General features: G+C 38.0%; 2 protein-coding genes across 2 annotated transcripts in view; one reads left to right on the forward strand and one right to left on the reverse strand.

The window, feature by feature from the left end:
• Nucleotides 1-16,463, reverse strand: part of dmrt1 (doublesex and mab-3 related transcription factor 1) — a gene marked incomplete at both ends in the record, with an annotated part of 45,316 nt that extends 28,853 nt beyond the window's left edge. Inside the window, 4 exons of the mRNA XM_079251197.1 lie at nt 1,428-1,599; nt 10,779-10,936; nt 13,996-14,167; nt 16,245-16,463. Of these exons, the coding sequence (XP_079107323.1) occupies nt 1,428-1,599; nt 10,779-10,936; nt 13,996-14,167; nt 16,245-16,463 (721 nt within the window). The remainder of the gene's footprint in view (nt 1-1,427; nt 1,600-10,778; nt 10,937-13,995; nt 14,168-16,244) is intronic.
• Nucleotides 16,464-16,551: 88 nt separating this feature from the next.
• cfap157 (cilia and flagella associated protein 157) lies at nt 16,552-24,532 on the forward strand (the record flags this gene model as incomplete). Its single annotated transcript, XM_079251198.1, has 7 exons — nt 16,552-16,619; nt 19,555-19,826; nt 21,575-21,728; nt 21,800-22,067; nt 22,145-22,266; nt 22,412-22,562; nt 24,515-24,532. 7 exons carry the CDS (start codon nt 16,552-16,554, stop codon nt 24,530-24,532), a joined length of 1,053 nt encoding a protein of 350 aa, XP_079107324.1.
• Nucleotides 24,533-25,991: the final 1,459 nt, after the last annotated feature.

Raw genomic sequence — 25,991 nt, forward strand, 5'->3', positions numbered from 1 at the left:
CGCTGCAGAGCAATGACAGCTCCATGAATAAATGTAATAAATGTCAGTGTGCCAACAAAATTTGTTAATTTTTTTTGTTAAAGAATTTTTTTTTTTTAAATAAAGAATAATCCATTATAAAATTGGTCATTTTTATTGTTTTTATTGATCTTTTTACTTGTCTTCTTGGGCCTTATAGCAGCAGACTGATGGTCTGGCTACTTTGTTGTTTTTTCATAATTAAAATCAAGAAAAATGACAAGCAAAAAAAGTTTTGTACTTTTTGTTTTTACTCAACAAAAATCAGCAATATCAAAGAATTGTGAAAATCGCAGTTTAAATCAAATCGGCACCAAAAAAAATCCGAATCGAATCGAGACAAAAGCATATCATCACAGCCCAGTTAGTTGTGATTATAATATTGCTAAATTCCTGGAGAAACTAAGTGTCCTTGATTAAATATGGTGTTTTGTTTGTTATTGTGGTAAAAAAAAAAAAAAAAGGCCAAGCTTAGCATGAGCAGTGACTTCCACTATGGTAACACAAAGGAATCCACTACATCCATCATCTGGAACAGGCAAACTGCAGTCTTAATCGTCAGATCAATTCCTACTGAGATCATGTTGACATGTTTACCTTAACACATTTTTATGCTCTGCTTTGAGACCAAACGTGACAAAATATTTGGGGTGGGCTGACTCGTATTTGTAATGGATGCATCACAATGCAACATGCTGATTAAATTAGTTTCATAAAAGTTATGAAGCTTATTTTTTAAAAATGGACAAATGCGGCTTCATAGTAAAGAATGAGGTAAAAGACAGTTGCGAGTAGTTTTTTCTGTTGCATTAAACACTAAAACTAAAAATTTGGTTCTGGTAAACTTACATGCATTCTTTACAAAGGATTTTACTCCACATATGAAGCAACGCACATAATCAGATTTACCCACATTCACAAAAAACCAGGACAGGCATAAAATCCAGGCAACTACCATCACTGCTGAGATTATCATCTAAGACTTGCGAAGTGCCAGAAATCTGCTGCTGCAGAGATGAAATCTACTTCCAGAGTAAACATGATGCAAGGAAACAGAGCTGCACTGTGAGATGTTGGGTTTTAAAACAACTTAATAACCATCAAAATAACTAAAAGGATATTAACTAACAATGTAAACCTACAGTTATTCTTTAAACCATCCTCATCCAAGTCTTCGCTCTTCTTTAATTCCCAGCTTTGAAAACAATGAAACACCTGAGTCAGACCTGCATCCAAACCACTGCAATGGCAGTAAAGAAAGAAGTAAAAACTATAGTAAAAGTAAAAATGAAATTTTATGATGCTCTTGGCTTGAGTGCAATCCCCCCTTTAATGTACTGTTGATAAATTCTGGGTAAAACTTTATGGGGCCTGAGGAGTGTGTGTTTGAGTGTTGGTGCGTCACTCACGCGTTGCCATGGAATCGGAGCAGCTGTTGTTGTCATCCAGGCTGAATAAGGGGGGCACAGTGGTGGTGGAGCCCAGACCCTGCGTCAGGTAGGAGGCTCCGGGGTAGTAGGAATGCATGCGGTACTGACTGGACATGTTGTGGCTGGACAGGCGACCATCGTTGTGCGGCATCTGTTTCATACAAATAGAAATGAGAAAATACATCGAAATATACGGGGCTTCATTGACGGCACGTCAGATTTAAGAAGTTGCAGTCATTGAAACATCTTAGAGATTTAGGGTGATTTTTGGTTTTTTCAGTGACCCTTAACTGGACAAAGTGGTACAGAAAACCAATGATTGAACGTATAAAACTTATTAAATAACACATTGAACTTCAGATGATTCATGTGGTTTTGTAGTCATTTTCTCCTTTCAGCTCATCTCTGAAGGGGTCGCCACAGCGAATCATCGCTTGAGTAAACTCGGTCTTGAGTTGTTCATTGGTTAAGACGCTGCACAAAATGACAATACTTCCCCCTGCACTTCCTGTGGTGCTTTAAGTCATTTACTTGATGTTTTCAATTCTCATACGGTCTGAAAAGTCGTGGCGTTAAGTTGCCTGGCACATTGTTTTATCACCAAAGCCGTTACGGACATTTATAACTCGACGCATCGACAATGAAATTTCGCGTTGATGAATTTTTATTGTCGACGAATCGTTGCAGCCCTAGTCAGACCACAAGACAAGCGGCTCTACGACCTGAGCCACTGCCACCCATGCCATGTGGCTTTCGCATAAAAAAAAAAAAAAAAACTTGTTAAAAAAAAAAAAAAAAAAAAAAAAAAGGCCCGGTTGTTCCACCGCATAATAAACGCATCATATCTTTAGTGACGTGCAACATGACTGCATCTATGATCGCTTTCCGCTGGACTTCAGTTTCGTCATACAGCGTGAGATGTACGTTGTCTTTTAGCAGGAGCTTGTGGGTCGCTGCCGAGTCGCTCATCTCGCTCGGAGCAACACATCACACTGTGTTCAGTCAGCATCTAAGCTCCAGCAGAGACTTGACTCCAGTCTGACTTTAAGCACCGTTTGCACTGGGAACCAAACTTTTTCATTTGGATGAACTGGCAAAAAAAATTTGCATCACTCTCACCACGTTGTTTTGAAATACTTCAGAACTTTTTCTGCTTATTACTCAGACACAGGTAGTGCCGGGCGATATGATGATATATATCGTTTGGACGATAGAAAATGTCTCATCTCATATGAAGCTCTATCGTTTACACCACGATAAGGCACTTTAATGCATTATTTTACGTCAAGATGCGCTTCACCACATGCACGCTACAATACATAAACATGGAGGAAGACGGTAGCAGACGTGTTTCAGAGGATAATTCACTAAAAGATGAGCAGAACAACCTAAACTGATGAGCTTGTTCCTAAAAAAGGGAAATTTCTGTCGCATGGATGCAGTTTGGATATAAAAAGACCGACGTGGAACCGACAACAGACTAGCTCACAGTCCCAACAATAGACTCCGACACAACTGACTCATTTTATCACCTGCGCAGGAATCAGGATAAAGAATAAAAAATAGTGTCAACGAACAAAAGCAGCGTCAAGTGGAGGCGAAAGCTCTGCGAAACGTTATACGGTCATAGTTCCTCCAGATGGAAGGAGATCACTGCTGCCGTTGCCTAGCAACATTTGACACATAACTGAGTGACACAACATTACACAAACAGTTTTATATAGTTATTTTATCGTTATGGGGATATAAAATGAGCTAAATCTGGATGTGAGATTTTGGTCATATCGCCCAGCTCTAGACATAGATGGCTATTTAAAAGATCAACAACAACAAGGTTTAGATAAATCTTATTTTTAGTCTTTTCTTGACTCGTCTCATTCCCATCTTTTTTCCTCTCTTTCAATCATGGCATCTTGCATTTCTTTACTAAATCAGCGTTCAAAACAGCCAATGTGTCAATAACCGCTTGCTAGCATGTGACGTGGCAAAATTTAGCTGCACCATCACGTAGCGTCTCAGATAAGTTGTGTATTGCAGTTTTACAGTCTCGAAACGCTTCCTGATATGGACATAATATATGTTCCTGTAGTCTGGAACGCAGTTTTAAGGTCAAAAAGTTACATGGTGGGACTTTATGCTAGGGGAATAAGTCATACTGAGATCAGCCTTCCTCACAAAGATCTCTGCTTTGTTTTGATTCTGGATTATGATGTGTGTTATGTGGCTACTGAATTACTTGCAGATCAAAGTATGAAGGAAAAGAAAAAAGCCTGTCTGCAATCTTCTGCAAATGCAGAAACAACCTGGCAATCTCATTCATTTTCCTCCCAAAAGTTTAATATTTACATTTTTTACTGAAATATTAAATGCAAGCTCTTATTGTAGGATTTAAACCACTATCTGTATCTGCCATGTGACAATATTATTTACACAAGATCCATATAACTAATCTATACAAGCAGCTATAAATCACTGACTTTATAAACTCCTTTTTTTTGTATTTACATTTTCCAATATCATATTAACAACATTGTTTAGGCTTCAAATCATTCATCAGAAATTCACTGGCAACAAATTAACAAGTTAAATTGGGGGGAAATGCGGCGTGTTTGACTTCATGGGTTCTTGTTGGAACACAACGAGCTGCAACACAAAGAGCTGGCTTCTCCAGTCCTCTGAAAACTTAAAACGAGCTGTCTACTCAGCAGCAAGGCCGCCTCACCGAGGGTTTTCAATTTCATTTTTATGGAATTTGATTTCTGTCAGCCTGTAATATGTCACCCGTATTGTCCACACCATCAGTTCTGCGACAGCTTTATAAACTGTTATTTAAGCTACACTCAGCTCCTGTATTAGGCTGTGAAAAATACAACAGAGATTGAGGCTGAAGTCTTCAGTGTGCACTAAGCTTACGGTTCCCAGGACACGTATAGGAGCACACAAAACTGCCGTAGTGAAAGTTGCTTACACAAGCTGTGGATTAGAAAGTGTTTACATCCAGATTACATCGTCAATGTGAACAGTGGAAAGTATATTGGCGGAGAAAATATTGCTTAAATTGAATGTCACCTAATTAAAAGCTGCTGAATAAAAAAAAAAGCCTAATTAAACACATCTGGTTTGGTAACAGCTGGAAATTGTTTAAATTACAATGCACAGTGATAATAGTACACATTCATTTGTGTCTGGTGCCTTAAAACATAAAAGTACTAGATGTGAAGTTGGTTTAACAGGTCCTCTGACTTATCTACATCTACTTGTAGTGCAACTGTTTGCGCTGTGACGATATGGATTTCTCCCAATTAGAGTCGATTCCGATTTTTTGAGTGCTGATTCGATTTAAATTGCGATTGTCACAATTCTTTGATATGGCTAATCTTTGTAGATTAAAAACAAACCAAAAAAAAAGTGCAAAACTTTTTTTGCTCGTCATTTTTCTTGATTTCAGTTAGGAAAAAACACAGTAGCCAGACCATCATTCTGCTGCTATAATGCCCAAGAAGAAAAAAAGATTAAAAACAAAAAAAATGACCAAAAAAAAAAAAAAAGAATTATTCTTATTTGAAAAAAAAAAAAAGAATTAACTTAATTTATTTTAAAATTGTGAAACAAAAAATCCCGATATTCAATTTTTCAATTAGATTTTCCCACCCCTAGCAACTGTACAATCTATTGATCCAGTTTGAACACTTATAATATCTTACTTATAACATATAAACAATGTAAATCAACCAGATGGCTTAACACCTGCAGGATAAGCACCAGACTTTTATGAAAAAAAAAAAAAAAAAGACCATTTGCATCATCGAACCAAAATGCACAGCAGTTTGGTTTGATGATGTTGATGTTCATCTAATGTAACATTGACATTAAACACTGTGCAATTGCTAAACAGCAAATCGCACAGCAATATAATTATTGGATATTTTTCCAACAAGTGATTTATTATTTATCTATTTCACAAATTATTGAATTATTTCTTTGACTATAATTTTACCTAGAAAATCTATAATCCGGACAGGACCACTTAGTCCAATGAAGGGTCGCGGGGAAGTTGGAGCCTATTCCAGCAGTCTTTGGGCGAAAGGCGGGTACACCCTGGACAGCTCAACAGTCCATCATCAACACAAAGACAACCACTCACGATCACGCCTAGGGGCAATTTAGAGTAACTAATTAACCTAACATGCATGTCATTGGACGGTGGGAGGAAGCCGGAGAGAACCCACACATACACGGGGAGAACATGCAAACTCCACACAGAAAGGCCACCTTTCAAGCCTCCCCCCTAGCCAAGGATCGAACCAGCAACCTTCTTGCTGTGAGCCGCAATATCAACTAAAGTGAAATGGATTTCCCTTTATGCTGATGACACTGTTGTATTTGATAAATACAAGACTTAATGGATGAATACTATTTCTCCATGAAGTCTGAGGATACCAAATCTAAAGATTGGACCATGTTAAAGACATTAAAGCAGGATGTCCAACTTTATCTACTTTTAAATTCAGACAAAATAAGTTCAACATTTTTGGTCTGAAGGACCTCAGGAAGTCACTCTCCAGTGAAATTGTTATTTTTGTGCCATAAAAGCAATTTCCAGTCCTATTGGAAGGAATAATCAGTCATTTTCCATCAGGATTTATTGTTTAATTCACATATGAAACAGGTTCATATAGCAGAGGTGTCTTATCCGTTAACATTTCCAAGATCTGAAGCTTTTTTCCTACAAAGTGATGAAGAGTTTGTGAATTCATCGCATCCAGGATCTAATACTGTAATTCTATTACAGCTAGATGTCCAAACAACTCACTGGAAATCCACTGGTAACCCAAAGCACGGCTGTCAGAGTCCAAGTACCTGTTTTTTTTTTTTGTTTTTTTAAATCAAACTTTAAAAAAATGAATACATTTAAGAAAATTTCTTTTAAAAAATCAAGTTTTTCTTCTAATGCTATTTTCTTTATTCATTAATACTTCATGTTTACCTTTCAGTGCTAAAAATAATGTTTATTTTCAAACTGTTTTGATATTTCTGTTCACTTCTTTAATCTGAAGCACTTTGTGATATCCCTAAACAATCTTAAATCCACATAGAACTTGAACTTGGTGAATGTAAAAGCTGAGTCACATAACTAATGGGTGTGATTAATTTAATCACAAAAATCAAATATCAGGATTTTTTGCTTCAATTTTAAAATCGATATTTTTGTTTAAAAGAAATCTTTGTTTTCAAATAAAAATAATTATAAATTTTTTGTAACTTTAATTGTTTTTATTGATCTTTTTACTTGTCTTCTTGGGCATTATAGCAGCAGAATGATGGTCTGGATACTGTGTTGTTTTTATGCCCGGCAAAAAAAACTTTTGTACATTTTTTTGTATTTTTAGTCAGAATTGAATAGATTCGGACGACAACCTTTTTCAGCCCCAAACCAGCACATACAGGTGTTTGAAACACTGGCTTGCCCACTATAACAGAGAAACTCTTTTTCCATCATGAGAAGCAGAGAAGTCCAATTCATAGCAATAGATTCTAGTTATTGCTGTGTTGTGAAATACTGCAACGGGGTTTTGACCCTTTTACCGGCTGTGGTGGAACACAATTACCAACAAGCTGGAGTTACTAAGAAAACTATTAAGTATTTGGACTGCAGGGGTCAGACCAACACAGTGGGATTTTAAATGAGCACTTAACCTTGTAATACTGGGAGAATTGATCCACCGTGTTTCCTTCCACCAGTCAAATTCAACCTGGTCAAAAAAAAAAAAAAAAAAAAAAAAAAAAAAAGGGGTTTTCAAACTTGGCTTTGCTCACTCTTGCAGCACATTTACCAGAAGGTAAGTGTTTCCACCTGGAAGTCATGTTTACATGACTGCTCATGGCAGCTGCAGCTGATAACTTCAGATTTCATGCAGGATGTCAGAATATACTTTTAGTCCTGTGTGGACCCGTGTACATTAATGAGACGGATGCATGCTGTGTGCATGGAGCAATTCATGCTCTTCCTCAAGGAAATCAACCTTTTCTAGTTCAACTCTGACTTATCCACTAAAATAGATCATAAACAAATTTTACACAAGCAATTCTTTGGCTCATCAGCTGATCTGATGAGGACCTTAAAAGAATAAATAAATTAAAGTTGTTTTATTATTTTGGAGTAAAATTAACAGGCAACAGATGTGCACAGGACTTTCCTAAAGATCAGTGCTTCCACACATCTGGAAAACCTTCAACAGACTCCTAACTTGTTGACCCCCCCTCCCCCCCCACACACACACACCCCCACACCAGAGCCTGTCTCCTTATCTGGCACCATCTCCTGTCTGGAAGCTCTACACCACCCTTATATTATCATCATCCACCTGCATGACAACCAAGCACGATCGAGCGTACAGCAGAGGAGAGGAGGAGGTAGATGGCTTTCCACTGATAAAGAGCACATTGTTTCCTTTGACAAAGAATTCTCTCAATTCCTATGGAGCACCATGTAACTCTGGATTAGCTTGATTATTTTAGGGGAAATTCATATTACTAGGGATGCACAGATCCACTTGTTGGGAGTTCCGATCCGATTCTGATATCTGAAACTTGAATATTTGCCCGATACCAGATCTGTTTATGTGAACATTATTGTGACTATGGTTATTATTGCTGTTATAACTGTAAGATTTCATTAAGTTGTGATAAATGACCCATCCCTTCTGAAGTTACCTCACCAATACAAATATAACAACATTACAGATCTAACAATTTCAACAGGTTTTATTCTGATTTGGCACATTTTACCTCAATATAACTATAAATGTGTGGTTTTGAAACAAAGATCTGGCTTTTAGCGTAACAAAAAATGTCACATTTTAATTTCAAGGCATTTATTCCTTTTAAAACATGTCAGAAACATGTCAAACACATCTGCGCTGGCTTGACTACTGTGGTATTGGTACACTTTTATTAATACCAAGTATGAGTACACACGCTTGGTATTGAGCCGATACCGAAACTGGTGTCAGTATTGGTATATCCGTACATATTCCTCTTTTTGCAAGGAAAAGTTGTTTCTTGCCACAATGTCAGTGGGCAAAATGAAATATCATGTACTACTTGAATACATTTAAAGCTTAAAATAAGAATTGTTTCAAAGAAAAAAGTTTTAGTCAGAGGTATACATTTTTTTAAAAATAAAAAGTGGACTTTTATGTGATTTTGTACTCTGCAGGACTTGACTTTCACCTTCAGAACCTGACTTAATCAGTAGAAAGTCAAATATGGAGACAAAATCTAAATTCTCTAACTCAAGGATAATCACTTCTGTTAGGAATACTAAAAGTGAATTATAGTCCAATAAGCTGTGAATGTTCAGGACAAGGTAAAAGGAGACACAGTAAACAAAGGGAACACATTTTTCTCGAGAAGCTAAAAGGATTTCCCTCTTATTCCATTTTTCTTGTCACAAACCGTTTGTCATCACGAGACTCATCCTGTAATAACCAGTTCTTAATTGAAAATAAATAAATGCACATAAAAAGACAAAGTTGTCCCTGAATTTGAAGAACCGTAGCACGTAGACCTCTCAAGCTGACAACTTCCCTAAAACAATCATAAATCACGAAGGAGGATGGCTAAATTATGCTAAAGAGCGCTAGCTGATTAGCATTAATGTGCTCACTTTCTTCCTGGAGCACTGAGGCGTAGCGGTTTGTTCTCCTGCCGACAGACAATACCATTAACCTTTGCAATTCAGCCTCTGCTGAGCACCTGCAGGTTAGCGAAGGCAGTGACCCCAAAACTAGATGTTGCCAGTGAGAGTGAGGTGGTAGTGATGTGGGGGGGACAAATGTTCATAAAGACAACAAACCACATCATCAGATCACTGGAGAGTTATAGATCTAATCTGCCTTGTGAATAATCTCATCTCCTTTGACACAATAGGGATACATTTAGGCATAAATCAGTGTGAGTACACAGATGGGGGAATGAGTCAGTGTGTGTGTTTGTGTGTGTGTAACATGATAGCTGCGCTCTCTCCTGTGTCTGTTATAACTTAGGTGCAGTCATGTAAATAAAAACTCATCCATCAGCAACGGAAAAAGTTGAAATGAGCTGCTGTCGTCAGCAAAGCATCGTAGCTTTTTCATCGTTTCTCCATGATGACGCATTTCGCTCATCACGCGGTCGTCCCGTTATCACGCTCGCCATCACCGGGTGTTTCAGTCATCGTTAGGAAAGCAGTTAAATGTCCTGTTTGGTAGGTTTTTTTTGTTGTTTTTATTAAATGGAAAAGATTTTATACACATGAAAACAATTAAATCTGGCGGAAAACAGTAAAAAAATGTCTTTTTTAACAAAAACCAAAAAATGTTAAATTGTGAAGCAAAAAATCCAGATATTCGATTTTTTGGGGATATCGGATCAGTAAACACTTCATTTCTGGGCAACTAGTGACAAAATTTTACACGTAAAGCCTAAGAGCCATCAGTAAGATCGTCAATAAGGAGGATAAAGTGGGTTTTGGTGGATTTGGTTAGGAGAGATAATGCCAAGTTGGATTTTTTAAATGACATCAATATAAACGCTATTTAAACATTCATGCAAAAGGAAAAGAAAGTGTTAACTCTACAGATTAATGTATTCACACACATTCATTGTGACAGTCCTAATGAGAATTTAAAGACCTATCAGGAGTCTTCATGCAATTTTACACATTTTTAAAACTAATTGGTGAATAATAATTGTCTTAATCATGATATAATGATTATTCCCCATTCTAAATCTCAATAAAGCTCATGTTCAGGTCATTTTAGGCATTTTGTGTATTACGTTATGCATTGTAGGTTGGGAAAGGGTCAGAAAAAGGATGGAATGACTCCTTCAGAGCTTGACAAGCTTGTTAAACCTGCAGGCCCTCGAGGACCAAGACTGAGGATCCCCGACTCATTACATTCATCCAGATGTTTTTTCATCTTTATTTACATTTACATACAGTAATAAAATCCAGTTAGAGAAGAGTTTTAGGAAATAAAAAGCTTTTTTCACAAAGTCAGCTAAAGTTGCACAACTTTCTCTTCAATGTAAACAATAAAACCTGGGTGATTTACACACAACTGCTCATCAGGTAAGCCTTACAGGTCACAGCGAAGGGAAACAGGACTATATGCATAAAATTAGTCAAACTGAAACACTTTCTTGTACTATAAATATTGATTCAAAAGCCTTTATTTGACCCCGGTTGACCAGACATGACGGGTAACCAACAAGTCGATTCTTCCAGCAGTAAACAAACACATTCAGAGCTTACTGATGAGCAGCAGGCAGGTTAGTGCAGGTTACCTGGTACTGCTGGTAGTTGTAAAGGTTGCCGTAGTAGGAGGGGTAGCGTGAAGGCTGGTAGAAGTTATAATAGGAGGTTTCCAGCAGCAGATCAGACGGGCCTTCAGTATGAGCCCTGGCAGCAGCCGATGGGCTGGAAGACGATGCTGAGCGACTTCCTGGGAAAAAAAAGACATGATGAAAAGCCAACAAACGACAAGGCAAAGAGAGCAGAAACTCTTAGTTTATGGCTGGAAAGGTAAAGCAAAGGTTGGATTTAAACACAATTTTCACTTTTGATTCAAGTTATGTCAATAAATAAAACAGGAATTTTTCTAATTTATGCATCCAACAGATCCAAAGCAACATTTTTACATTTTTAGTCTGAATAATTCCATCATTTTCAGCTTTGTTTAATTAAGTTAACTCACATTAGTCTGAGGTATTAAGAAAAAAAGGGCATCTAAGTGGAAATGTACAGGATTTTCTGGTCATGTTGTTGAAATAAACTATTATCAACAGCACCATCTACAGGTTTAGAGTCAAACATGTGCTGCCAACTTGGCTCTAAGTGGTCACAAAAGGTATGTACACAATGATTATATGTATTCCCATTTAACTTTACTTAAAAAGTTAACAAAACACCTAAAGCAGGGTGTGGACATGTGGAATGTCAGCTGTGAAGTGTCATAAATGGTTGGGTGACATATGTGTAATGTTGTACAGAGAGTCTTAGTTACCATGTGGAGGTAAACGGCTGCCCAGAGAGAGAAAGTAACCATCCAGAAACAGGCTTTAATAAGTATAACCGCTCCCACCTGTACAGGTGAGGCTCATTCACCACCAATCACGGCTAATTTACCACATTAACAAAGACAAGGAAAAAACCAGGATGGTGTCCATCGCACCAGACACAAAACCCTGTCAAACTCCAGAGATGCGGATTGTTCTCTCAGGAATAAAAGTACAACATAATTACTCACTATCGCCTGTACTTTTCTTATCATCAAGGCCACATTCTTCACAGGCAGACCGTGATCTTTTTGGTCTCATATAATGAAGACACTGTGGACCAGTGAAGCCAAAGATAATGACAGTTGCTGTCCCTGTTTAACAGTAGCTTTTCTCATCGCCGTATCGAAGCGTGCTCGACTCCTTATTTCCACCCTGCTGCCAAGATAAAGTTCCCTCTCACACAATCTAAGAAGAGCTGAATCTAAGAATGAGCAGCCTTGACCTTCGTTAAAAGCCATCTGCATGTACCGTCTCTCCTCCTGCCGACTGAGCCTTCAGAGACCCTGCAAAAACTAATTACACTTCCATCAAATCATCTTCATTTTCATTCACTTCAAATGATTTATTGTCTGAGTGCTTTTCCAGATATATGATATGTACACGTTAGTCACTGAAAACAATACTAGAATGGTTAGTTGGGTTTTCATAAAGGTGTTTTTCTTCTCATCCCGGTTTAAATATATTTAAGTTTTTATGGCTTTTATTACTTTGATCTTGTAAATGTTAATCTAATCAGCGATGGAAACCCAGGGATTGATGACACTAATGAAGGTCTTAGGCTACGTTCACACTACAGGCTGAAGTGACTTAAATCCGATGTTTTTGCCCCTATGCGACCTGGAACCGATCTTTTCTTAACAGTCTGAACGACACAGATCTGATACTTGGAAATGTGGTCCTAAATCCGATATGTATCTGATCTTATGCCATGCGACTTCAGTCTGAACTGTCAGGTCGCATTAATCCACAACAACCGTAATTCTTCTGCGTTTGTTGTTTATGAACTCTTTATCGGTAAATGCGCTCACATCACTCTCCCACCAATCCTGACTGCGACTCCGAACCCAAACGTTTCTCTCTACAGTTGTTGCTGCCGCAGCTCCAAAAGACTTTTCCTTTCCTCTTCTGTAAACGTCTCCTTAAAACGAACCCATTCACAATGTCGAGGCTACGGTTGGACAAAATGCTCTGCTGCCGTCCATATTTACCTCTGCAAACACAAAGACATCACACGCACGCTCACTGCACGTCGCCGTGTCTTCTGCGCATGCGGGACGCCTCTGGTGCGCATGAGGTTCATACAGGAGATTACATTCGAGTCACATTTGATCGGAAATGTGAACGGACTTTCAAATAATTCGGATTTCACAAAAACATCCGATATAAGCAGCAAGCCCTGCAGGGTGAACGTAGCCTAACAGCTAAAATGAGCTGTTCTCTGTACATGAAGTAAGTTCCTGTCGTTGAGACCGACCCTTCACTAAACTCACTACAACTACGGCAGAAATTACGGAGTGTCCAAAGTCGGTCCTCAAGGGCCGCTGTCCTGCAGGTTTTTTATGTATCCCTGTTCCAACACACATGGCTTCCATTAATTAGATCCAACAGCCTATTAAGTTCTGCACAATGAGTGATTAGTTTGAGTCAGGTGTGTTGGAGCAGAGAAGACCTGCAGGATTGAGGCCCTTAAGGACCAGAGCTGGGCACACTTGTCTCCATTAGCATCAGGGTTTTACGGAAGAATTCATCTTTCAGGATAGTTTTTAATACATCTTTCAATGAAAATAAGCTAATTTATTTCCAAAAAGTAGAAAAACAAACAGTTTTTGTAAATAATCTATTAATTTGTGTGACTATTAGAAACAAATCGTGAATGATGCTATGCTAAATGTACATTTCTCTTCACTTCAGCTGAGTGAGTCTGCGACATGCGTGATGTAAATAAGATTAAAGATTTTGCTCCCTTACGTGCATAAATGGTGACATCTGCTTTCATATTTCCGTGCTTCATTCACGTTTCCATAGTTGTTAATTCAATCAATTCACTAGGAAGCAGTGCTGAGATCAGAGTTCACTTCCGCATCTTGACAGCAGTTGGTAGCGGTAATTTACTGCGATAAAGTCGTTTACAATGTCTGAAAACACCAGAAGTAGAAGAATAACACAACAAAGTTTTTTGCTGATTCCCGTTTCTTTCTCCTTCTCTGGTTTGCTCCTTTGCAGGTTGCAAACTGGATATAAAACTCAACACTGACCCCACGGTTTCCAGTGGTGTTGCTCGCTTCTTTTGCCTCAAGTGATGGATAGTCAAGATCCTTGAAAACGGACTAAATTAGCACGGCCTGTCTGCCTACGTATCTGTCTTCTGTGTTGAGGAAAATTGACCTATAAAGGGATAATCAGGGGGAACTTCATGGATACGATGCAGATTAATGTGTTTTACCTGCAACAGATAAAGAAGAGGAGATGCTGGTGGGTGTGCTGGATCGTCCCTCCACAGAAAACAGACAATCTGCTCCAGCTTCGTTCTTCACCGTCACCTCAGGACCAGAAAAACTCACTAAACTACAAATCCCAAGCTCTTCCTCTTGAGCCTGCTGCCTCCTCAAAGCAACCTGGAGGGAGGACAGGTGATAAGAAACTGTCTCGCTGCGTAATAATATCAGCTTATTATTAAATAATGGACAAAATTATAGAAAAAAAACACATGTAGTTTTACTTGAACAAACAAGTGTTTAAAAACATGCGTTACATTGATAAGAACAATAAATTTCTATAATTTATAGCACATTATTATAGACATTTCATACATTAAATAATTACCAAATATATTATTTAAAAACTTGTTTTTTAACACAAAAAGGGAAATAAACCACTAGAAATCATTACAGCTGTATGTCTTTAAGTCTTTAAAGGGAATGCCTATTATCTTATTTATTCTGTCACAAAAACTAAAGATTATTCTACAAGATAAAAGATTTTTAAAAAAACGGATCGCTATATACAATGAGACCGTAGGATCATGATTATGTTCTATTTCTGCACTTAATTTTTAACTAGATGATGCCGTTTACTTGGTTTCCTTTGAGTCTACCAAGGCAGGACAAGTTTATTTGTAAATCATATTTCATGTACAGGAAAGTTCAAAGTTCTTTACATAAAAATATTAAAGCCTTACAGCGAATCGCAGAAACCATTAAAACCAACTTTTCAAAGAAAAAGAAAGAAATTAGATTTTAAAAAAAGAGGTAAATATGCTTATTTAACAGTTATTTTAATAAAATGAGGCAAATAAAAATGTTTTAAATCTTGATTTAAAGCAGACCCACAGGTTTCTGGGAGTTTGTTCTACATGTGAGGAGCATAAAACCAAAACGCTGCCTCCAGGTTTGGTTCTGACTCTGGAAACAGAGACTGACGACCTGAAGGATCTGGTTGCTTCAGAAACGAGAAGATCCTGAACATTGTGGTCCGAAACCATTCATGAAGAAGTAAAATGTGTGTGAGAGGCTAAAAATAGCATGAAAACAGTAAATATACAGCTTAAAACCTTCCCAGATCATTTACAAATCCCACAACTGATTGGGCTCAGACTGCACCTGTGATATGTTCAGACTATTAACCTGCAGAGCGCTTAGATCCAAAGACTTGGGTCCACTAGTCCAGACCAAACTAAACACGGAAAAGCAGCGTTTAGCTGCAAGCAAGTGGACAGATTAAACTTTTATCAAATATAGACATTTTTAAACCCACATTTCTTTCCTCATGCACTTAAACATGAAATCTGCACGCTCATTTTTAACTTATCTTGCTTTAATTCATCTAATTCATGTGATTTTTGCAATTTGTTACCTTTTGTTACTCTTTAATGCTTTTCTCTGCACCGCCTGTAAAGCTTTTAATGTCCTATATGAAGCACTTTGAATTGTCGTGTACATAATAAACTCGCTTTTTGCCTTACTTTACTGATACACAGGTCTCTTTATTACTTTTTAAGCAATACATTTTGTAATAGACAGAACTTTCCATTGATGTTTTGTTTTGTTGGTTTTTGTTGGATTATTGACTAATTACATCATGTGATCAAGAGAATTGGAGACATTTATCCCAAAAAAAATAATAAAAGTATTGCTTTAAATATTTGCTTTTAATTTGTTGCATGTTTAAACCTTTGTTTTCTTGATATTTAACTAATGTAACTAAGCTTTTATTATTTTGTTAAATCTGTAAACAGTTTTAAATGTTCTGTTGATTAATAAGCTTGAATAAGCTGTGGACAGAGATTTTATTATAGTTACATAATTAAAAAAAAACCTTAATTGCTACTTAAAGATAGCAATAAAGACAATAAATAATAAAGACAAATGACAAAGTTACAAGCTAAATGACCACAGTTTTTTGTTTTTTTTTAAAGGTAATTTTGATTGATAAATACTTTGTTTTAAACAACAAATGTGGAAACTTTAACCATTAGCTTATCATGTAAAATCTAGCTGTTAGCTGTGTGGAAAGTTAGCCAGCAACTCTGAGCTTTTTAGCACCCATTCTGTTAGTAACCTAACAAAAACTACAATACATTAATTAAAAACTGCACAGGTTTTAATAATAACCCTTATTTTCCTGCACAAAGACGCACGCAGCGGTGCTTTTTGCGGGTGAAACTGCGGGAACACGTGGCAGAAACATGGTTACCTGCGCCGCCATGACTCTCTGTCTCTCTGCGATCAGTTTGCATTTGGGACACTGGCAGTCCCTCCAGTTGCAGAACCGCTTGTGTCCCTTCAGAGGAGAGACGTATCCGTGGTTTCTGCAGCGGGAGCACTTGGGCATCCTGGGGGGCTTCTGGGTTTTGGACGGAGACAGGGGTCTGGTGCACTCTGCCACCTGCTTGCTTTGCTTGCTCTTGCTCATGGCTGCTGGGTGATAAGTGCTGCTTCTGCTGAAGGATGCACTCCGAGTTTAGTTACAATTTGTCTCTGCAGGGTAGGCTGGCTTTGGGATGTACTGGTGGCAGGCTGAGGTTATAAGGCCACAGTCCCTCCTCCCTGCCTGCCACAGCAGTGGAAAGTGAGAAACTCCTGTGGGAGGAAACCAACTGGAAACTGGGGAGAGCTGCTGAACAGAAGCAGCCTATTCTTAGATTTTTTTAATAAAACTATTTCTCACCCAGCAACAGAACTTCTCAGAGGATTTACAGATTGAGATGTTGCATTATTCCAAATGAGCAGGGCCGGATTAAAAATGAACAAAAGATACAAAAGTTCAACATTTCATAATAAAACAGTAAAAATTACCACAATAAAAGATGGATCTGTGCACTTTAACTATGAATGTGCCCTGTCAAACCCGTCCCCTGTGAAGTGCACTACAACAGTACAAAGGGATACACACCAATTAGTGCTGACATATTTGTGCATTTAAAAGATGTTGTTTTGTTTTTTGTACAGAATATTTTAAGACTTTTGCATAATTTAATTTCTGCAGGATCTTTATTCCATTCTGTTATTGTTTCAAATGAAAGTGTTGATTGTCCAAACATTGTTTTTGTTTTTGGTATGGAATATTGTCCAGCCGTCGTTGATCGTGTCATTCTAATGATTTTTTCAGACGTTAATGTAACAAACCTTTTGAGAAGTGGAGGTGTCATATCATGAATTATTTTAAAAAGCAGATGTAAATTAGCGTTTTTTTATATTAATCAATTAATTAATGAAAATCTCTTTTAATCCTCTTTTGGTGCATTGTTTTAAAAGTTTTAAATGGCTGCAGTCTGGATGTAATATTCAACTAGATTTCAGCTTTATAGCCTACTTGGTGCCATGTGATGGATCACAGGAAGGGGCAACACATATTTATGATGTAACTTTTTTGAGATGCCATTTAATTTCACGGGTTTTTTGTAAGTTTATATCACATTTCAACTGATAAAATGACATTTAACTGTATATTCTTAAAACTAGGTGGTAAATAAATTAGGTTCCCAGTTAAATATCTCTTCCCCTGGCAGCTTTCGTCATGTGGTGACTGGGTTTGTACTATGCAGTGGTTTTACTGTGATATGACAGTTACACTATATTATCCGAGTAGTCTCCTTTTAATTTATTTGTATATTTTTTCATGTTATATTTCCACACAGTGAATTCATAATTGTATTTTCTCTGATTAATTTACTAAGCTTGATTGAGCTGAGAATGAACTAACCTCCACACCGTTCAGTCAGCCAGTGGAGTGGGTTTATAGAGAGGGAGTGAGGTGAAGAACTGAGGCACCAAATTAAAATCGCTGCAGCCAAATAGAAGGGGGGTGATGAAAAGTTACCAATTACAAAGCAGCTCTGAATCACCCTGTCATTTTAAATAGCTGCTACACTTGGGTGGTTCAGGTTCTGGTATCTGGATGCAGGGTTGCAACAATGAGTTTAACTGCCTCCATTGCATAATGATATATTATAATGCAGTAATAAAGTCTGTAGTTTAAATAAGGTTATACCAATAGGGGTCAATGCTGAATTAGTCTATAATTGTACATGAAAATGGTAATTTGATTTTTTTTTCATGCTTAAGTAACTTTATTGTAGCTGAAAGACCTAAGAGGGTCGTTTAAAAATGTTGATTTTTGTGGAAAGTGTAATAAAATGAGACGTTCATGACTGTCAGAATTTCTAACACTACATTACAAGGAGAATAACTACGTATGTCTGGATGTTACTTTAAATTTTATTGTTACATTTCTTTACGTTGTATTGTTTCATAGGTCAAAACACTTATGCCATTGCAGTGAGATCGAAATCTAAACCGCATCACAACTTTTTTTTTTCTCGAAGTTTTCGCAAGACGCTAGAGTTTTCAGACGTCATTGAAGGCAACGTTTCCGAGCAACGCTGTAGTTTAGCTACCACACCGGTAGAAACTTTTTCCATTAACTTTCCTCACACAATGCCCAAAAAGAAAGAAAAGAAAAGCGTCGACAAACGGAATGAAAACAACAAAACACGGAAAAAGGATATTTCGTCGACTTCTGCTAATAAAACTAACTCTGACGACAAAGAAAAGGACGTATATCTGACTCAAATCCGATATTTAAACGAGGAACTGGACAGGTGAATCTGTTCGGTGTTAAACAAATTTGCTTCCGTGTTTATTTTTCTACTCTGAAAATGTAAATAACTTAAGTTTGTTTCTAAATTCACATTTTAAAAATAATTTGGACAAATGTTTTATTAATAAATCAGTCATTGTAGCAGAAACAGCTTTTACAGATGTTAAGACAGGAACATTTGGTTCAGATTTTAGATTATTTTAGATTATTTGACATTATTTGACATGTTTTTATTATTGTTGATGTAATAAAATAAGATTAAAAGTTGATCTTAATTTACTTTTTGCTTGCAAAGACACAACTTGTACATTTCAAAGTTATTATAAAAAGTAGTTTTCCTGGCTTTTCTGATTTTTATTTATTTATTTATTTATTTTAACCTGACTAATGTTTAGCCCATCATTGTAAATTATCATTGGCTTTGCATACTCAAACCATGTTGTAGGGATGGTTCAGCGAGGTTTGTTTCCACTTTTTATGAACTGATATTAAATATTGCCACTTAAAAGTGTGCTTTACCAAACAATGCAGCAGATTGTTAAAGAGTTAAAGACCCAAAGACCCACTTTCTGTCTTATTATGGCTGTTAGGATATCAGGTTGTTGTAACATTACTAAATGAATGATGCCACACAATAATCAGTGATGACTGTTTTAACAGCTGGTAAAATCAGTCAGGAAACAAAGAAAACAAAAGAATTAGGGAGCAAAATACGGATAGCAAAACTAACAAGATCTATATGTGAATTAAACAATGAAATCTCAGGTTAAATTCTAAAATCAAGACTGTATTTTTAAGTTTTCTCAAAATAAAGCTTGTAATTCTCAGTGCTTTTATACAGAAATGCAACTAAACTGCAGTGGATACATAGAGATGAAACTTTTCTCCTCCATGTCTCCCCCAGATATCAGCTGCAATGTGATGAACTCAAGGAGCAGAACAAAGACCTACTCTCCCAGTACAGCACTTTGGAAACTGAGAAGAAGGACATCACTGAGTACTTGAAACGCTCCCTGTTAGAGAAGGAGAAAGAGGCGGACGAGCTGTCGAGGCGTCTGGACCATCAGCAGCGAGCAGCCAATCAGGACAGAGATCTCCTGCAGCTGCAGCACAGCCAGCTGAGCAGAGACCTGCAGGACCGCATTGATGGCCTTGTGGAGAAAAACATGACACTTGGTGAGGATTTGTTCCAGGTTTGCCTTTTAGAGTTAAACTAGTTTTCAGATGTTGGTAGGAATTAGTCAAACAACTGGCAAATCTCCCATGTTTACCTCCGCCAAGGAGGTTATGTTTTTACCGCCGTTTATCTGTTTGCTTGTTTGTTATGGAACAAGTTATGGACGGATTTTCATGAAATTTACAGGAGCTGTTGGAAATGTGAAAAGGAAGAAATGATTTAAGTTTGATTGTGATCCGTATCATCGTTTGGATCCAGGAATGTTTTAACTGTGGCACTTGGGGGAGGTTTGCGCTCTTTTCTAGTTGTATTTAGTGCCTAAAGAAGTTTCTACGAAGACGACGAAGAGGAAACTTTGACCTTTCGCTGAACAAAATTATCACATGAAATATACCTTACATAGTTATTATACCCCTGTAGTTGACCTATAATTTCGGCATGTTATTGAAACTGTAAATAATTCAACATAAAACCTGGTAAAATAATTTCCCCATGCAGGTAAGGAACATGTAAAACATTTCTAAATGATAAAAAGTGCTCTGAAAACAAAAGTGCAGTTGCTAATAAAATGCTATATTTAATCATATGTTCTAAAAACACTTCTGTTAAAAAAAAAAACCCTGAGAAATATGTTGTGTTTGAAAAATATATTAATTTTTAATTGGATTACAGATTTTTTTTAAAAAAAATTTCTTTTATTTCAGACAGGTCAATATTATTTATATTCTACATGTGCCCACATATCTACACATACCTACAAATACCTTTACATACACACTCACTTACATTCATACATATAGCCTCCAACAAAATCCATGTACTGTGTTGACAAGTCTAAAAAGGGATATATATACATATATATATATATATATATATATATATATATATATATAGATATAGATATAGATATAGATATATATATATCTATATATATATACATTTATACAATTATATACCTTTACATACAAATATATATATACTTATATATATATACTTACGCATATGCATACCTATACCCATACACATATACCTGCACATACACATATACCTGCACATACACACACACACATAATGATATCTAGCTGTATATAACTGTACCCTTATACATTTTTACATATCTACAAATATACACCTCTACACGTACTCACATCCATGCATATACAGACATACACCCATGTATACCCCTAAGTACCCACATACACACGTATGGACACACCTACAAGGAGTCCTGTTTCTCTCATTTGTTTTTTTTTTTTTTAAAAGTTAATTAAAAGTTATTAAAAAAAATTAAAAGAAATCTCTGTATGTTGGGGAAAAAATGTAGCAATGATTTTTGGACCTGCAAGCATAGAATTACTAGATGGTTCAAAAACACCTCCAAAAATGGTTTAAAAAAAACAAAAAACATCCCTTTCTCCATGTTTATTTAAGTTTGGGTCACTGAGCAGCTGCTTAAGCAGAAAATCCCAACTTTTCTTTCCCCAGTAATGTCTTCCAACCAGTCTGGGGGAATGTCAAGGTGTTCCCAGACAAACTGAGAGACTTCAGTGTGTCCTGGGTCTTTCTTGACGTCTCTTCCTGATGCCACCTCTGTTGTTAGTGGAAGTGGCGACCAACACAGCACTGAACATCTTCACTTTTCTAACAATGCGTTGCTGAGGAAAAATCTTAATGAACAGTTTAAAAATCTAAATTCACAGTGCTCGCAAACAAACACTGACCTTTTTGTCTTCTTCTCTTCTCTCAGAGAAGAGACTTGCTGGTTTGGAGGAGTTTCAAAAGCAGAAGGAGGAGCTGAAGTCCAACATGGAGTCTCTGGAGGAGCAGTTAGCTCATCAGGAGGAGGAGCACAAAAATGAGCTTCACTGCCTGGAGATGAGGACGCTGCTGGAGAAGAGAAGGTATTAAAACTTTATTTCACAACCACCAGGCTTCAGCATGACGTAATGAGTTCTTCTCCGTCTGACTGAAGACTTGAGAAGGAGATGGAGCACCACATGGCGACCATGGATGCTGAAGTGCAGCACCTGGTGGAGCAGAAGCTTCCTGAGAGCAGCAGGTTGGTGCTGCAGGAGAACATGGAGGTGAAAGCTTGTTTCAGCCAGCTGTCTCAGCGAGCTCAGGTTCTGATGGAGGAGAACGCCGTCCTGCTGCGGCGAAAGGGGCGGCTCAGTGCGGACGTGGACGTCCTGGAGCAAATGCTGCGGGAAACGGCGCGCATGAACTGCATCCAGAAGAAGGTAAGAGAAAGACGGACGGGATGACGAGATCCGGACAGGAAGTAATGCTTGTCAGGGTTTTATTTTCTCTCGGTCAGGCGGCACAGCAGCTCACAGAGAGGTGTCAGCAGCTGGAGACGGAGCGGGAAGACTGTCGGCAGCAGCTCCAGCAGCTTCAGACCGAACACACACGAGTCCTGGCTGAGCTGGAGACCCTCAGGTCAGAGTTTGCATCTTTTCCCCTCCTACCGAGCTCAGAACTGATCAGAATTCATGTTGATATCAATCTGAAGCACAACTGTGACAAACATTACAAACTAATCTTTACTCCCATCACCGCTGCTGAGAAGAGTGTGTGTTTCCAGACAGAACCGGGCCTCGCTGTCTGAACGGTGTGGCAAAATCATGGAAAAGATGAGCCAGCTGAAGGCGGAGCTACAGGAAGAGAGGAGGAAGAGGAGCAGGATGAAGTGCACCATGCAGGAAGCTGCATTGACTCTCAGACAAGCTTTGATGGTAACAACTCCAACAAACCGTCCTCCTCCCTGCAGAACCTTCATACTAAACATCCCACTGTTTATTTACTGACTGAAAGTCCGGTTTTAACGCTCACACAGTCCGGGTGAAAACGGATTATTAGTTTCCATGGTGACCACACAAGCTGCAAATGAGATGAGGAGAATTTTAATGAGTTTAAAGCAGTGATAGTCTGAGTCATGGTCTCCTCAGCAGACACGTTATCAGGTCCATCCTGTGTTTACCAAAGCAGATGATGTGACATGGTGCTCATAAAGCGATGGACATGGTGAGCAGCACTCCGGTAGGCTGTGCTGGTTTAACCAGGTCATACTGGTACCGACGGGTCCAGATATTCCCCTTACCGTCACACCAGCAGCAGCCAGAACTGTTGATAGAAGGCAGGATGGATCTGTGCTTCAGATTCTGATCCTACCATGTGAATGTGGAGCTGAACTGGAGACTCATCAGACCAGCAACGTTTCTCCATCTTCTATTGTCCAGTTCTGGTGAGTCTGTGTGAATTGTAGTCTCAGTTTCCTGTTCTTACTGACAGGAGGGAACCCGCTGTGGTCTTCTGCTGCTGGAAACCATCTGCTTCTAGGCTGGACGTGTTGTGTGTTGTGTTGTGTAATAAAATTTACACCTGTTGTTTCTTTATGGATCATCAATATTACTGCAGATTTCCCCAAAACTTTTCTAACAAGTTTGTTTTTCTCAAAATGAAGTTTAAACATTTTATGGTCATTTGAAGCTTTCAGGCCCGACCTGCAGGTGTGTGTAGACATGATTCTTCTCTCAGGATCATGTAGACCAATATAAACTGTATTCTTCTTATTAAAAAATTAGGTTCATATTTTTAGTTCAGTTGAAGTTTCATTGTAATAAATCACATTTATATTGTTTATACTGAACATTCTGGATATCTGCAGAATTACTGATGTTTTTGGGGAGGTATAAATTAAGTTCTCTCAATCTAAAGCATCATTTTATTCAATACAAACACAAACCAAATGTTAAATATGTTGTTTAAATTATCCCAAAATGACAATTTTGTGACATAAATGATTAAACTATAAACATTTGGAAGAACATGCTCTGGAAATCACATGTGATACAAATTCAGCAGCTTTACACAAGTATATCATATTTGATAAGATTTTATTTATATTTTTCTGTCAATTTTGTGTGTATTTGCAAATGTATGTTCAAATGCAAACACAAATATCTAGAAATGATTATTTCACATTAATATTTCACACATAAATTTATCTTCACCTCATGAATCAAACAGTTTCATGTTTAAAACAAGTTTCTTCACATACAAATCTTTAAATACACGTATACGAAGCGGCGAGTACGCACTGAGAAACTGCCTTCACGCACACCATCAGTTCACACGCCATCAAGGGGTTTTGAGAAGTCTTCAATGAGTCCAGGAGCCCCACATCTTCAGACCTACACGGTGCGTTAAAGTGCTGCTGGAAAGCTGGGTCATCTGGGTTTCCATCGGATTCTCTTCTCAGATTGTTTTAAAGCAAGAAAGACACAGGCTGAATACTTCACCCTTCATGCAAGCAAGAAAGAACTACAGAAAAAGCAGGAAAGAAAAACAAGCAGAACAGAGAAAAAGCATGAAAGACGAGAAGATCTCTCCTTCTTCCAATCAGAATCTCTGTCTCTCTCGTTTGTCTTTCTCTCTCTAGTCTGTCTTCATACCTGCCTGTCATGAAGGATGAACTATTCAGCCTGTGTCTTTCTTACCTTGAAACAGTAAAGTAATCTGATGAATCTGAATCTGTAAAGAGAATCTGATGAAAACCCAGATGACCCAGCTTTCCACCAGCACCTAAACGCACCGTGTACGTATGAAGGTATGAAGCTCCTGGACTTGTTGAAGGCGTCTCAAAACCCCTTCATGACTTGTAAACTGATCCTGTGTGTGAATGCAGGTCGTCTGTGTGTACTAGGCGATTTGTGTACACGTATTTAACGATTTGTATGTGTCGAAACTTTTTCAGACCAAAATTATCTGATGTATGAAGCTGAAGACAACGTTTTGAGAGTAAAATATTGTAAATGCGGACTGTTTTTGCAAGTTATCAGTTATATATCATATGAAAGCGTGTTGGATGAATCCTCTGGTCTGCATTTTCTTCTTTCTTCATAAAAATCTGCAAAATATATTTTCTTTTCAGGAGTCTTTGTATCTTCAGACCTCTTCCAGCCTCTCAGCTGGAAGACTTTCGGCAGGAAACGGGGTATCTGAGATGGTGCTGATTTGTTTGGTGTCCATCTTACTTTTGTACTGCCGTAGATGTGCTGGCGTGATGGACTTTTTGAAACACCTCCACATGGAAGGCTTCTCTGGTCTGGATTCTCTTCTTTCTTCATAAAAGTCTTCTGCAAAATATATTTTCTTTTCAGGAGTCTCCGTTTCTTCAGAGACCTCTTCCAAACTCTCAGCTGGAAGACCTTCGGCAGGAAACTGGGTGTCTGAGATGGTGCTGGTTTGTTTGCTGTCCATCTTACTTTTGTACTGCCGTAGATGTGCTGGCGTGATGGACTTTTTGAAACGCCTCCATGCTGAAGGCTTCTCTGGTCTGGATTTCCTTCTTTCTTCATAAAAGTCTTCTGCAAAATATATTTTCTTTTCAGGAGTCTCTATTTCTTCCAGACAGTTAGTTGGAAGATCTTTGGCAGGACACGGGGTGTCTGAGATGATGCTGGACTTTTGGGTGTCTGTCTTACTTTTGTACTGCCGTAGATGGGCTGGCGTTATGGACTTCTTGAAACGCCTCCATGCTGAAGGCTTCTCTGGTCTAGGTTTCCTTCTTTCTTCATAAAAATCTTCAGCAAAATAAATCTTTGTTGGGAGATGTTCTGGTTCCTGGTCAGGTTCAGGTTGGTAGTTTGAAACTTGGTCTTCTAGTGATTCAGAGATCTTTAGTGTTTCTGAGACCATTCTTATCTGGTCCTCTCCAGACACTTTAAAGAGTGCATCTGGTTCTGGCTCAACAATCAGTTGACCCAAGTTTTCTGTAGAAGACCAGTTTTCTGAGGGAACACTTTCCTGTCGGACAGGAAGTTCCAGAATTACCTCAAGTTGGTTGACTTTAGGTAGATCTATTTTTATATCTGCCTCATTTTCACTCAGCTGTTTCTTCATAGCAGCTTCTTTTACTGCAGTTTCAGAAACAAACTCAGAGAGTCTTTCAGGTTCTGTCTCTCCGCTTTGGGAAAAGCTGTTGTCTGAAACGAACAAGTTCTCCAGAAGGTCGTCGCTGCTTTCTATGAGCTCCTGGACGTTGTTTTCCACGCTGGACTTGGGTCTCTTCCTATTTCTGTGCCGTCGTTTCTTTGATGTTTCTTTAGCTGGTGTTTCTGAGACCTCCTTCGGTTCTGGAACCGATTCTCTTTCATTCTTTT

Source organism: Telmatherina bonti (assembly GCF_933228915.1).
Source record: "Telmatherina bonti genome assembly, chromosome: 13".
NCBI lineage: Eukaryota > Metazoa > Chordata > Actinopteri > Atheriniformes > Telmatherinidae > Telmatherina > Telmatherina bonti.